The following is a 15,434-nucleotide window of genomic DNA, read 5'->3' as shown; positions in this document are numbered from 1 at the left end:
TTTTTATCATTCGCATATCATAGACCCTGGACTCCCCTTTCTTTATATAAACTGAGAGTAAGCCAGGCATCAGTGGCTCTTGCCTGTAATCCTAACAACTCAGAAAGCTGAGATCTGAGGATCACAGTTTGAAGCCAGTCTGGGCAGGAAAGCCTTTGAGACTGTTATTCCCAATTAGACAGCAAAAGGCTGGAAGTGGAGCTATTGCTCAAGAGATAGAGTGCCAACTTTAAGCAAAATCACAAGGGATAGTTGGCAGACCGTTAAATTCAAGCCTTAGTACCGGCACATAGAATAAACACAAAATAGATTAAAGTAAACTGCGAATAATCCAAGGATAAATGAGCAGCCTGCTTTCTAGGTCAATGAGAGTTATGGCAGTAGACTAGACCACGTACAAAAGAGTTATAGATTGGAGGCAAGCCTATTTGGTTAATTTTGTTTCCTGCCTTGGGATGTTCTTGCCAAAACACACACACACACACACACACACACACACACACAATTTTGTTTGTCTACAGTAAAGTTAGGGTATGGTTAAACATAATTCACCTGTAATGTCTCATATTAAAAAACAGTATCATATTCTTTGTGATAGACCTCAAGTATTTCTTTAGAAAAATAGTTTTATCAGTCCCAAGAAAAGGGTTTTAAATTCAACTTAATGAAAATTAGTAAAATAATGTTTCTTGTGTAGACATTATATACCAATTATTGTTATTCTCATCTCAGCCTGTTCTGTTCATCCTCAACTTAGACTATAAATACCACTTCCTCCATCTCATTTTATTAATCACTTTGTTTTCCTCTATCTTCCCTCTAAAACAGTTCTAATCTCAAAATTGTAATTAGAATGTATTACATTTTACTCAAGTCAATCATCTCAGTAAATAATTTTTCTAACTCATTTTTAAAACCTGAACAGTTTGTATCTGTGTGTTGTAAATTGTATTTTCAGAGACTAGAACTTACCTGCAAACCTCTCCCACCATGTCAACCACCACATTAACCAAGTATTCTCACCTTGAGGTCCTGTGGTTTGGATGCTTCCCTTCCTTTGTTTTCAGAAACTTGGTTCCAATGCTGTGGATAGAACCCACATGCTAGGCAAGCACTCTGCCACTGAGCTATATCCCTAGGATCCTACCATCTCTTTCACCAGGTCATTGAACAGTGGTGGTGGGTGAGCTATCACATTGGTACAGAAGGTGTTGTTTCCTCTTCCTACCTCAAGTTTTTATTGCTGCAAGAACAGACCATAACTGAATTCTAGTGGTTCACATCTGTAAGCCTAGCTACTTAGGAGATGGAGCTCTGAGCATGCTAGCTCAAGGCCAGCCCAGGCAGGAAAGTGTGTGAGACTCTTACCTCTGATTAACCAGCCAAAAGCTGGAAGTAGATGTGTGGCTCAAATGGTGGAGTGCTAGTCTTGAGCGAAGAAGCCACACAGAATGCAAGTTTGAGTCCCACTACTGGCCTGGCGCGTGCGCACGCACACACACACACACACACACACACACACACACACACACACACACACACACCTGATCAAATTTTCTAAAGTTTGAGCATTACCTATAAATCTCACTGCCTCTGCTTCCCCTGCCTAAAGGAATGATTGCTGAGTTTGTTCCTTCCTAGTTGCTCCCTTACTCCTAGTTTATAAGGCATCACCAAGACCCCCTCAGACTCTGACACTACAAACTGTCCACACTTGCTTTAACAAGTACCTGTGAAACTGATACAAAATGCAGGTCATAAAAGGCATATGTGATGTTCTTTAACTACTTTACTCTCTGTGCTGTAACCTACTGAGCGCTCTGGCAAAAATACCTTGTGGAAGGTATTGTGTGTTCTTCCATTTCTTCCATATGTATCTTTTATTACTTACATTTTGTTTCTTCTGTATTTAGAGAACAATCTGCGTGATAACTAAAAACTCAGGAAGACTAGATTTTAGGTGTCCCCCAACATAGTTAATCTGGGTCCTTACTGACAGAATGTTAAAACTTCAAAAAAAAAGTATTTTCAAACTAGTTTCTCCTGTTCACATTTATTGATAAGAGGACAAGATTTACTTTTTTAAAAAAACATATCAGAAAGCCAAGTGCTAGTGACTCATGCCTATAATCCCAGCTAATCAGGAACCTGAATAGAAAAGTCCATGAGACTTTTTATCGCCAATTAACCAGTTAAATTCCAGAAGTAGAAGTGGGGCTCAAGTGGTAAAGCACCAGTTATAAGTGAAAAAACTAAGCAAAAGCATGAGATTCTGAGTTCAAGCCTTAGTGCCAATATTTTTTTAAAAGCACATAATAAGACTTAGAATAAATAAAAGCACCTTTTCCTGTTTACAAATTGTATATCTGGAATTTTTCTTGTTTATTTTTTAACATTTATTCAACCTGATAACCAGTTACCTATAGTAACTGTAATACAGATGCTTTGCACACATTCAGAACTTCTGCTTTTAGATTTCAAAGCAATTACTACTATCTGCTTCGTTGACTTTTGCAACTACGTATTCCTAAATTTGTTGAAATACTTTATTACCCGTTTATACTATGTTACATTGATAGTTATTATAGGGGTTTCTATATCTAAAGTATTTGGATTCTTATTCCCATATTAAATAATTGTTAACATATAGAATACCATCATTTGTTATGCCTATTTCTAATTAACAATCAAGAGCAATGGTTATATCTCAAGCAGCACAATTAAACTATTTAGTACTTATTCCTTATATCGCCTATGAACTTACATATTAACAAACAGTAATGGGAGCAGAGTTCTGGTGGCTCATGCCTGTAATCCTTGATACTCAGGAGGCTGAGATCGAGGATGGTAGTTCAAAGCCAGCCCAGGCAGAGAAGTCTGAGACTTTTACTTGTTTAACCAACAGAAAGCTGGAAGTGCAGACATAGTTCGAGTGTTAGAGATGCAAGGCCCTGGGTTCAAGCCCTTCCACTGGTACAAAATCAAAAGCAAACAACAAGACAAGCAGTGAGGTCAAATGGTTTGGTGTTTAAAAAAAAAGGAAGGAAAGAAATTCCTGAGCACTTTCCTGGTGGTGAAATACTTAGTAATGTGCTGCTCTATTTCGCTCACTCCTAGTAAGTTCTGTAGTAATAAACAGAAGCTCTTCAGAATGTACACTTCACGGAAGCAGAGGTACCCAGCATCTGGCTAGTGACATGAGATTTGAGAATGCCAACTAACCTCAGGTGCATGACCAGGCTACACTGCCAACCCACCTGAGCCCTATTCACAGACTCACTCTTCCTAGGGACTTCTTGAATGAGTTGTTTTATTTGTTAGTTTGTTTTTGTTTTTGTTTTCAACCCCGCTTGTAATTTTCCTTGCCTGTGGCTTGCTTTTTGACTCACCAAGTGGGAGAAATAGGAGAGTACTGGCGATCAGCTGGTTGGCGCCCCCTTGTGGCTGAACAACTGCTAAGCTGCTGCACGCACTGGCTTATAGGCTGAGTGACCCATGGTTGCCTGAGGCGAGAATTTGTAGAATGCTTCTCGTGTGATGAGCTAAAACCCTAATTAAGTATAACAATAACTACAGCAATCTAAATCCTGGAGGATTAGGGTTGGGCTTACGATCGTACAGAGTTCCCTAGCAGGAAGCAAACTGGTAATGATGTGCACACTGAGCCATCTGAGTGATAGGTCCATCTGGTTCTGGTTCTGGATTCCCAGGCAGAGCCCAGTCCTCAGCTGGGAATGTGGGACTGCAGATTGAGATGCTCCAGGCCTGACCACAGTGAACTCTGGGCGACTGTCTTCAAAAGACAGACCTATGTGTTGGTCTCCTGGGGATTGTCATTTGTGTGCTTCCTGAAAGAAAAAAAAAAAGTAGTGCTGCATCAATCTTCTTCCAAAAGTCATGCTTCTAAATGTCACCAAAGATGCAAGAACAAGCGTGGAAATTTGAGTGTCCCAGTGAAGAGTCTATATTTTTCATCACTGTGTGTTTTCAATAGTGTCCACTTAAGCAGTTTACTAACCATCTAATCAAGGTGCTCTGTTGATTTCCAAAGGGGAAATGAAGTAGAACCACTAATAAGAATAAGCTTTTCCTGAGAGGACACAAGAACAGACCCTTACTTTGAGGAAACATTTGCCTTAGTTAAAAAAATGCTGGGTTAAGAGACTTGTCTCAACTTTAACATTGTGTTAAAAGAAAAGTAAATGAAAACATTACATTTTCTCTAATGTAATGCATAATTTTGAGTATATTTTAAAATAGCTTTGAATATTTTTAAAATCAGGTTTGGGTGGCACATTCCTGTAATCCCAGCTACTCAGGAGTCCGAGATCTGAGCACTGCAGTTCAAAGGCAGCCCAGGCAGGAAAGTCTGTGAGACACATCTCCTCCAATTAACTACCAAAATATCCAGAAGTTGCACTGTGTTTCAAGTAATAGAGCACTTTGAGCTTTGAGCAAAATAAACTTCAAGACACTTCCCAGGCCCTCTAGTTCAAGCCCCAGGACTGGCACAAATCATTTATTTTAATATATTAACAATACTTGTGTAATTTAAGACAAAAAGGGAATGGAGCCCAATGATGGTGGCTCACACTTAAAGATCTGGAAGTCAGAGGTTTGAAGCCAGTGTGGGCTTGCAAAAAAAGTCTGAAAGATTCCAAAGACTTCATTTCCAATTAGCTAGTGAAAAATCAAACTAGAGGCATGACTCAAGTGATAGAACACCACTCCTGTAAAAGGAAGTCAAACCAGTTCTAGGCCCTGAGTTCAAGCTCTAGTCCTTGGAGAAAAAAATGATACCAAGAATTCATTTCTACCAAATTTAGGTACTCTAAACAGTACTGAGATTTAGATAATTTTATTCCCATCTTCCAGATATTCATAGAGGTAATGTCAAAATGTTTCAATGGACACTTTGGAAATAGTTTTGATAAGGGATTCGTAAATATTTTATCATAACTATGGTGAATTTGATATTGATAATTCCTTTTTATGCTTTCTAACTTTTTAGTGCTTATGCTTTTTCTTTTTTAGTAAAATTTTTCTCTTGATATTGTGGTTTGAACTCAGAGCCTAGACAGGTTCTCTACCCTTTTAGCCATACCCCCAGCCCTTGTTGCTCTAGTTATTTTTTGGATAGATTCTCATGTTTTTGTCTGGGGCCAATCTGCAATTCTCACATAGTTGACTCCTTAGGGAGCTGGGGTGACAAACACACATCATCAGTTATTGATTGACATGGAATTGCGCTAAGTTTGTTTTGGCTGGTCTGAAACTGTGATTCTCCCAATCTTTGCCTTTTGAGTGTCTGGGATTACAGACCCGAAATGAAAGTTATAGAAAGAATAAAGCAAAATTCACGTAAAATTGTTTCATGATTTTCTCAGTTGCCTGTAAATTTAGTTGGCATAGGAAAGAGACATAACTTGAAAATTTGAGAAATAATTTGATAAAAAACTTTCTATCATAATTATCCATCTGCTAATTCAAGAAAAGGTATAATAGATAAGATTGGGACTAGTGAGGAGCTTATAATAGAGCTACGTCTGCTTGAAAAAGTGCAAAAATATGCATATGTGTTCTGAACCAGATTATCATAAATTTAAATTATGATAAAGACACACTGAAATCAGAAAGAGATGGGAAATTTTCCCAATTGGGGGGAGGGGTGAAAAAAGGTTAAGAAGAGTTGACATTTGAGTTCCTATCTATTTTTATGGATTTATTTAAATAATTGAAAGTTTATGGATGACATAGAGAACATAGCCTGCCAATAAGAAGATGAAGTTTTCCATTGTTTCTATTGTTTTTGTCATCAGTTATGTGGAATATAGATAAGCCTTTCTCCTGGTGGGACTGTTTTAAAGACGCTGGTCACAACACCGCACCGCTCATTCTCTGCATGTGCCTTTCAGCTAGTTGTGCTGGACTGAGCTGTGTCTGCAGTCAGACATGGGGTGGGAGAATAATGTTGGTTGCATGGTCAACTTTACTGCTGTCAGAACTCTCACCGTTGTTCAGGGTTTGATTTGTGTCCATGTAAGCATCCATCAAACATGGAACCTTTCAAGAGTATCATTTGTTAAAGCAAATAGGCATGGGAAAATAAATGTGACTGTTTCTTGTTAGCTACAAAACACATATCCACTAAACACATTTGCTGTTGGCATGCTGCAGTTGGGAACAGTGGACACTGTGGTAAGTGGAAGAGACAAGGTCTCCATGGGTCTCTATAATCCTTATCTCTGACATGGCTGCCTTCTCCCCACAGAGGCTGCAGCATGACTCCGAAGAGCTGCCAAGCCACTGCCCGCTGCTGAGTCCTGGGACTCAAGTGCTTTCTAAATGAAACAGGAAAACAAACAACATGCCAATACAAACTTTTCTCCAGTTGGGTGCTCAATGCCTGCAATCCTAGCTATTGGGAGAGAGGGGGCTGAGATCTGAAGATCAAGGTTCAAAGCCAGTCCAGACAGGAAAAGTCCATGCAACTTTCATCCAGTTGACCATCCAAAAGCCAGAAGTAGGGCTGTGGCTCATGTGGAAGAGCACTACCTCTGAGCAAAAAAAAAAAAAAGAAAAAGAAAAAAGCTAAGGGACAGGCCCTGAGTTCAAGTTTCCTATTTGAGTCCCACAAGAATCCCTTAGCTATATTGCTGCTTTGATGGAATGTTAGAGAACCCCAAGTTCTGTGATTCCATCCTGCCCCTCCCACACCCCAAATCATGTGCCTTGATTAGGAAATTGTGAGATACATTTGGGATTTGTTGTCACTTATTATTAATCCTTCCTCCATCAGCCCTATCCAGGATAGCATCAGAGAACTGAAGGTTTAAATAAATACAATGTACTGGTAGCTGCCACAGCAAATCAATATCCTGCTTAATAGCAGGAAATCGTGTTAGTGAACATTACCTCGCATTCCACTCCTCAGTCATCACATTCATTACATGTTGTATGTGTCTAATAAGATGGAAGCAATGCTCCCACTGGTTATGCAATTGCATGCGTTTATGGATATCATAATCTTGCCTGGAGTACAAAATGCATGTTGAATTTAACTACATGTCTAACTCTCGTCCCTGGTTTTTCTATAGAGACATTTAGAAATTACAAAGAGATATGCTCCCAAACAAAAAAGAATTACTTTTAAAAATATCTTGGTTGAAAGTAAAGCTCAAATCACCCAATACTTTTTATTTTTTAAGTGCATTCCGAATCAATCCTTGGTTATCTGCAGGATAATTGGATATGAATTGCTTGTGTTTGGTCTCAGTTCGGCCTGTGATAAACTCAAGAAATGCGTGTACATCTCTAGGATGAGACTGATTGAATATGAATGCTATGACAGAGAGATGGAATAAAGATCAACTTTTCACTGAGGGGGGGAAAAGCCCACGTCTAATACAATGCATACCCATCTGCAGAACCATCGACTTGTTTTACCCGACAGAATGGAAAGGTTGCACAAGCTAACCGAGTATCTGTTCTCTACAGTCAGAAGCTAAGCTTCAAGGAGCGGGTGCGCATGGCCAGCCCCCGGGGACAGAGCATCAAGAGCAGGCAGGCCTCGGTGGGCGACCGCAGGTCCCCGAGCACCGACATCACGGCCGAGGGCAGTCCCACCAAAGTGCAGAAGAGCTGGAGCTTCAACGACCGGACCCGCTTCCGGCCCTCGCTGCGCCTCAAGAGCTCGCAGCCCAAGCCGGTGATGGACGGTAAGGCCGCTTCCCAGTTTCATTGGTAAGGGAGACCAGGGGGAGTGATCAGATCCGCCGTGGTAGGGGGAAACAGTGCCGGGAAAAGACGTGGTGTGTCCCGCTGGAAGTCTGTCCATTGGTTTCGGCCAGTGCACCCCATTTGGGGGAGGGAAGCGACATTGGCAGCAGAATCTGCATTTTTCAGAAGCCAGGGCCCCGGCTCGTGGCCTGGCAGGGAGAGTGTCCTGGTGTCCATCTGCCACAGGACACACACAAAGAAATTAAAATAACAAAGTGTTACATGATTTTGATTACATCTAGCTGTAGTATATTTGCTTCAAGATCAGGGTGAGCTGAGCTGGGCACTGGTGACTCACATCTGTCACCCTAGCTTCTCCAGGACGCTAAGATCTGAAGATTGCAGTTCAAAGCCAGCCAGGGAAGTCTGTGAGACTCTTATCTCCAATCAACCACCCAAAAGCTGGGAGTGGAGCTGTGGCTCAAAGGGTAGGGCACTCACCTTGAGTGAAAAAGCTCAGGGACAGCACTCAGGTCCTTAGTTCAACCCCAGGACTGACACATAAACACAAAGAAGAGGTCAGTATGACTTTCTGCTGTGTAGGTTTTGTCTGACCAGCAAAGGTCCAAGGCCTAGGAACAGCTAGGGACTCTGAACACTGGAACTCAGTAAGAAGTGACAGCACCTTTCTAAGGAAGCGCAAAGCTACCCTAGTGATTCTCACATGCGCCTTCTACCACCAAGTCAGAAATCACAGCTGGTCATCCTTAGAGGGACTCCAATGATAATTGGAACTCTGGCTCTTCTCTCTAAAACATTTAGTCTAAGAACCGAGCGTATTATGTAGCAACTTAGTTGCCAAAGCAATCTATCTAATGTCATATAATTTTCATGTTTATAATGTTTATGTTTGTTTTTTTATTCAAAGATGAGCTAAAATTTGTTAAATCAAACCCTTGTGTACAACTACTTAAAGAAGGAAAGAAGGAGGGAGGGAGGGAAGGAAGGAAGGAAAGAAGGAAGGAAGGAAGGAAGGAAAAGAATTAGCTAGAACCTAGTGCTGTTTGCTCACGCCTGTAATTCTAGCTAATCAGCAAAGGAAAAGTAAAACACACTACTGAAATATATACTCATTTAGAAATTCATCTAATTCTATCCAAGAAGAATGGACAGTTTCTTGAAATGGAAAAATCTGCCTCTGTTCTCCAGTCAGAAGCTAAGTTTTAAGGAGCCCATGTGGATGCCTAGCTCCAGGGGTCAGATTTGAGGATCTAGGTTTGAAGCCAGCCTGTGCAGAAAAGTCCACAAGATTCTTGTTTCCAATTAATCAGCATGAGGCTGTGAGTTCAAGCCACAGTACAATCACACACTCACACATGCACACACACACACACACACACACACACACACACACACACACACACACAGGAGAGCAGGGTTTGTAATTGTGTCTCTTATACAAGGCCAAGAACCAAGACCAAATAGCAACTTCCCTTAATGCACAATAACTTCAAAGTCTACCAAGCCTCGGTTCTCATCCCCTAGGATAACCTGTATTTTCCCAGGCCCTGAAAGCTCCAGAGATCCAATTAACAAGCAAGGGTCATAAAATCAGTGATCTCAAGCTCCCTGGGGTGAAATCTCCGGAACCTCAACCCATGGCTGCTCCAGCTTTTTCTCAGAAATCCTCGGGGAAACAGCCTCCACTCTTCCACTCTTGCATGAGTGGCACAAACCCTTTCTTCACACCTCTCCATCCTCCTCCAGCCCACAGGGCAGGCTCTCTCTTAGGCTCTGGGTTGCTGACTGGATGTGGCCCCTATCTCCTGTTGTTCTGCTAAGGTGGGAAATTCCTTCTGCATTACCACGGAACACTTCGGAGTCACGCCACTGGTGACACAGAGCTTCGGTGTCCTCTAGGCCACACATGGTCCTCCCTAGGTTTTTGGTTGAAATCCCCTGAGCAGCTGAGTAACTGGAAACTGAGCATATGAAATAAATGTGTCCATCCTTTCTGAAGGTGATGTGACAAAAGCTTCCTCAAAGCTTTATATAAGACCTAGACTCATCCCACCTAACTGGTTCTATTTCTACAATATAACTTGATGTCATGAAAAGATATCAGACATTGAAAAAATGATATTGATGAGAAAAGATCACCACAAGCCAGCATGGTGACTCACTCCTATAATCCCACCATGTGGGAGGCTGAGGCAAGAGGATTATGAGTTCAGGGCCACCCTGGGCTATATATCAAACCTGTCTCAAAAAGATGATCACAAAAAATCATTTCCTTATATATAATACATAATAATTCATAAAATACATATAAATATATGTGTAACTTATATACGTATGCATATATACCTGTATGTTATGCATGAGGTACATAGATTAGTATATAAAAAAGAATAGTCACCCTCAAGTGGTGCCATCATAATTATGTTCATCATTTTCTTGTATTTCTACAATTAATACTTCTACATTTAACATGGTAAACTTTTATAATAAGAAAGGTAGGGGGAATTTTCTATTGTTGTTAAAAACAGAAGCCCACTCAGTATTGGTAGTGACTCAGGAAGCTGAGATGTAAGGATCTCAGTTCAAAGCTAGCCAGGGCTGAAAAGTCTGTGAGATTCTTACCTCCAATGAATCAACTAAAATCTAGATGCGAAGTTGTGGTTCAAGTGATTGAGTACCGGATTTGAGTGAAAAAGCCCAACAAGAGCACAGGCCCCAAATTCAAGCTCAGTTCTAGCACAAAAAGGGGAGGGTGGGAAACATGAGCCCATCTTTTCATACATTGCCATCTTCTTTCCTGTACTCTAGGGAACTTTGCACAATTAACCTGACACTCCCCAAATGTCCTTTTCTAGGCTGATTTCCTCCCGAGTAGCAGAAATAGCATCTGCTCTCATACTGGGATCAGCCTTTGTGGAGTACAGACTTAGACACTCTAATTGGTTTAACAGCTCACAGTGCTTGAATGAGATTCTTGGACTACTATCACAAAATACCACAGACTGATAGTATAAAGACCAGAAATTCGTTTTCACAGATGTACATCGAATATTATGACTGTGTTCTCCCACTCTTCCTCTCAAAATTCATAGATTCTAGATTCCCAGCAAGGCAGATGAATTCTAGTTATGTTATTTGGCTAGAGGGAAAGAGATGTTCAAAGGCTTCCTAGAATAGGTATTATTCCTCATAGTATTTTCTATGGGTGCAAAGATGTTCCATAAGTCAGACATAAAAAAGACAATCCAATCTTGACCAGATCACAAATTGGAAAGGCCCTCTCCCAAACACTTTCTTGATCATTTTGGACAAAGGGCCATTCTGTTTGATTAGAATGGAATTACTTTTCCCTGGCTGATGCCTGTATCAATTGATTCTGAGCTCCCCAGGTAATGGAGTCTTGTGCTATTGTAATAGCTTTGTGGGCTACTCATGGGCAGGCAAGTATGACCCTCCCTCCTCACTTAACACAACAGCCCAGAGTCTTTACTTCTGGGTTAACTTGAGGTTGGTCTGAGAGAATTGGAAGGTTTTTTTCCCCTTGCTTTAAAGAAAAAATATTGAAGTAGCTATCTAGTAAATGCAGACTTCAATTATACTTTTTATTTGTAGTGCCTCTCTAGGTTTTAAGTGTGTCTACAATCCACTTACGAATCATAGAAAATAATACATAACACACAATCAGTTCCCTGTCTTCCAGATCTATTTGTCCTCTTCTGAAGTGCTTTTATTTTATTATTTTTTCTTTCTTTAAGTATCTTAGGCCTTTTCTTGCCAGTTAGCACTCTCAAGGAGAGTTGGGGAATAAAAGAAAGAATAATAGGAATTCAGATCAGGCTGTAAATGAGTAACAAGGAGTTACAATGGGGAAGTAATGTCCCTAGCTGGAAAATATTACAGAGGAAAAGCAAAAATAATTTAGGGTTGATCTGTACATTTTAGCAATTCCCATGAAGTCCACTACTACAGATGGTACTATTTTTATGATCCAATGACTCATACCAAAGATTACTAAATAAGTATTTTGTTTTCCTTGTTATAATTTTAATGAGATTAACATTGCATACACAAAAGGAGCACAATTGTTCCCAAACATCTCACACTCCTGTGACTCAGAGAAATGAAAAGTACAGACAGATGTACCATTGGTACAAACACACTTACGGCAAAGGCAAGAGAGTCAGCTATAAGCACAGGTTTATATTATGACATAAATGGTATTTATAAATTCTCTAATGACATAGAAATGTTTCATTAGTCAAGTGTATATAAGTGTCTATACATAATTAGAAAGTAGAGCTTCTTCGTATAAGTTAGAAATGTGTGTGTGTGTGTGTGCGTGTGTGTGTACCTGTACTGGGGCTTGAACTCAGGACCTTGCCCTCTTGCTTAGCTTTGATGCACAAGAGTGGCACTCTACCACTTGAGTCATAGCTCTACTTCCAGCTTTTTGATATTTAATTGGAAATTAAAGTCTCATAGGAAAATTGGAGCAGAGTTAGTGGAAGAACTCAACTGAGATGCAACTTAGTAGTTTTGGGAATCTCAATGGCAATATTACCCAGAAACAAAAATGCTGAATAATTCTATGTACAGTTAATAAAAAATAAATAAAAAACCATGACCAGAAAAAATAATCTCATAGAATTTTCTTGCCCTGGCTTAACTTCAAACCACAATCCTCAGAACTCAGCCTTCTGAGTAGCTAGGATTACAGATGTGAGCCGCCAGCACCTGATGCAACTCACTTCCCTTGAATTCTCCAAGGCAGCAATTGTTCTAAATGCTTTACCTCTTTTGTATCATATCCCCTATATTCCTGTGGAACAGTTATTACTCCCAGTATTTTTTCTTCCTCATTTCACAGATAAGGAAACTGAGACCTAAACCTCTGTCCATTGACCAAGGTGTAACAGATACAAAGGAGCTGCAGTGTCAACCCAGGCACTCTATTCCCATAGCCCGCTAGAGACACGTTTTAAATGTGCTCCCGGCAGCCAAAACAATTTTTCTTAAAGTATCTTTCAGATTTTCTTCTCCCACTCCCATTTTCCCCTACTTCCACTTTCCATTTTCAGTCTACACAATTCCTCATTTTGTACAAGCTATTTTACCTTGCTTCCTTTATACCCAGCCTTCCTCCAGGCCCCAAGTGCCACACTCCTTAACTTCATCAGCCATCATCAAAGGCTCCCAGGACTAGAAGATTAGGCAAATTGGGGAAATGGCCTTTCATTGACCCTTCCCTGTTTAGATCTGGTATTTAGGAAGAGATTCTGTATAATGGCCAAGCTGGTGTGTGTCTATTCATCCCAAATGACAGGTTGTTCTGAGGTCTGTTTCAAAATGGAAAAAAAGAAAGTGTCATATAATGGACAGTTGTTAGCACAAAGGAACAAGTGAAAAGTGGAAGATTATAGAAAAAATTGAAAGCAGTAAAGAGAGAAACTAAGATGAAACCAAGAAGATTTCAGATCGCTAACTAGTTTGCTATCAAGAAGTAATATTCTATGCTGGGCACTGGTGGTTCACGCCTGTAATCCTAGCTACTCAGGAGGCTGAGATCTGCAGTTTGAGACTGAAAGTCAATCAGAGCAGGAAAGTCCAGTTAACCACCAAAAAGCCAGAACTGAAGCTGTGGCTCAAGTGGCCTGAAAGGAATAAAGCTCAGAGACAGTTCCTGGACCCTGAGTCCAAGACCCAGGACAGGCACAAAAAATAAAATAAAAATCACATAAAGAAGTGGTATAGTTCCCAGACCCTGCTACACTTGGGGGTGCCTTTCAGCATTGTACCCAAAATGTGCAATGACCTTGACAGAGGACAGGGAAATAGACTGAGGTGGCTCCACTGAGTAGTACTTCATAATTTAATACTGACGAAGCCCAATGCTCTGTAGTAATTAGCTCCAGTTAATTCCGGAAACAGTAAGAGATCAGAAAACAATTCTCATCTATACACACAACTCTGCCTGTTTTAACATGTTTAATATTGTTTCTGCTCACCGGGAAGGTTTTCTTCCCTCTGAGCTGCCCTCAGGGCTAATGTCCACTTGTGGGGAAAGGGGATGACACACTCAGCAGACAGCAGGAGGGAGACTAGAACAGCCTAGGTACACACATGTGGGGTTCACCTGAGTGGAGTCTGCATGAGCTCAAGATGCCAAAAGCCTTCGGATCCAGGTGTTCTTGAGGCACACGGGATGTTCCTGGCACTGCTGGACATCCCTCTTCTCTTCACATTGTTCTCTCTCTTTGGCCAGTATACCAGCAAGGATGCACTCACCTACCAGGTACAAAGGAAGCAAATTCAAATACCTGAAACCATAATACAGCTTTTTATTATTTTCTGTGTGTGTGTGTGTGTGTGTGTGTGTGCGCGCGTGCGCGCGCCAAAACTAGAACTTGAACTCAAGATCTGGGCTCTGTCCCTTACCTTTTTGCTTGAAACTGATGATTTACCATCTGAGCCACAGCTCTACTTCTAGTTTGTTTGGGGGGGGGGGGGGGTAAAGTGTGTGTGGGGATTAATTGGAGATAAGAGTCCCATGAACTCAGATCTTAGTCTCCCAAATAGCATTATAGGTGTGAGCCACCAATACCTAGCCATAATGCATTTTCTCATGCCACATAAAAAGAAGCTCAGCCAGGTGCCAGTGGCTCACGCCTATAATCCTAGCTATTCAGGAAGCTAAGGTCTGAGGATCATGGTTCAAAGCCAGGCCAGCCAGGAAAGTCTGTTAGACTCTTATCTCCATTTAATCACCAGAAAAACAGAAGTTGTGCTGTGGCTCAAGTGGTAGAGCCCTCACCTTGACCGAAAGAGGTGAGGGACAGTGCCAGAGCCAGACCCAGAGTTCAAGCATCACGATGACGACAATGACGAAGAAGGAGAAGGAGAAGGACAAGGAGGAGGAAGGGGGAGGAGGAAGAAGGAAGAAGAAGAGGGGGAGGAGGAGGAAGATGAGGCAGCTGCTCAGAGGTTAGGCTCAGGTGGCTCACACCTGTAATCCTAGCTACTCAGGAGGCAGAGCTCTAAGGATCATGGTTCCAAGCTAGCCTGGGCAGAAAAGTCCTCATGAGACACTTACCTCCAATTAACCACTCAAAAACCTGGAGGTAGGCTGGGAAGGTGGCTCCGTGGTAGAGCGCTTGCCTCAATAGCATGAGGCCCTGGGTTTGATTCCTCAGCACCACGTAAGCAGAAAAAGCCGGAAGTGGTGCTGTGGCTCAAGTGGTAGAGTGCTAGCACTGAACTGAAGAGCTGAAGGACAGTGCCCAGGCCCAGAGTTCAAGCCCCACAACCAACAACAACAAAAAAAACCTGGCTCAACGTGATAGAGTGCTAGCCTTCAGCAAAAGAGCTCAGGGACAACAGCCAGGACCTGAGTCCAAGTCCCATGACCAACAAAAACAAAAGAGAAATAAGAAGAGGAGGAGGAAGAAGAGGAGGAGGGGGAAGGGGAAGGAGGAAGAAGAGGAAGAGGAGAAGGGGGAGAAGGAGAAGGAAGAAAAAGAGAAAGAAGAAGAATACATGGAAGTAGCTTAGAAATAAGACAGGTCCCAGCAAGGCACCTGGAAGTTCTGGCTCATACCTCTGCAATTCTAGTCATCCTTCTTTTGACTGTACCCAGTACGATGCTCACTTCCTTCTAAGGATGGAGCCAAATGACTATGACATTCCGAGCATCTTTC

At 41.4% G+C, this 15,434-nt stretch overlaps 1 protein-coding gene across 1 annotated transcript in view; it reads left to right on the top strand.

The window, feature by feature from the left end:
• The window catches only part of Kcnq5 (potassium voltage-gated channel subfamily Q member 5), a 541,548-nt gene that overhangs the window by 480,291 nt on the left and 45,823 nt on the right, over positions 1–15,434 (top strand). Inside the window, exon 9 of the mRNA XM_042687131.1 lies at positions 7,498–7,718. Within this exon, the coding sequence (XP_042543065.1) occupies positions 7,498–7,718 (221 nt within the window). The remainder of the gene's footprint in view (positions 1–7,497; positions 7,719–15,434) is intronic.

The sequence above is a fragment of the Dipodomys spectabilis genome, unplaced genomic scaffold (genome assembly GCF_019054845.1).
Source record: "Dipodomys spectabilis isolate Male_0828 unplaced genomic scaffold, ASM1905484v1 ptg000102l, whole genome shotgun sequence".
Classification (NCBI taxonomy): domain Eukaryota; kingdom Metazoa; phylum Chordata; class Mammalia; order Rodentia; family Heteromyidae; genus Dipodomys; species Dipodomys spectabilis.
This window is presented reverse-complemented; position numbering and strand designations above follow the sequence as displayed.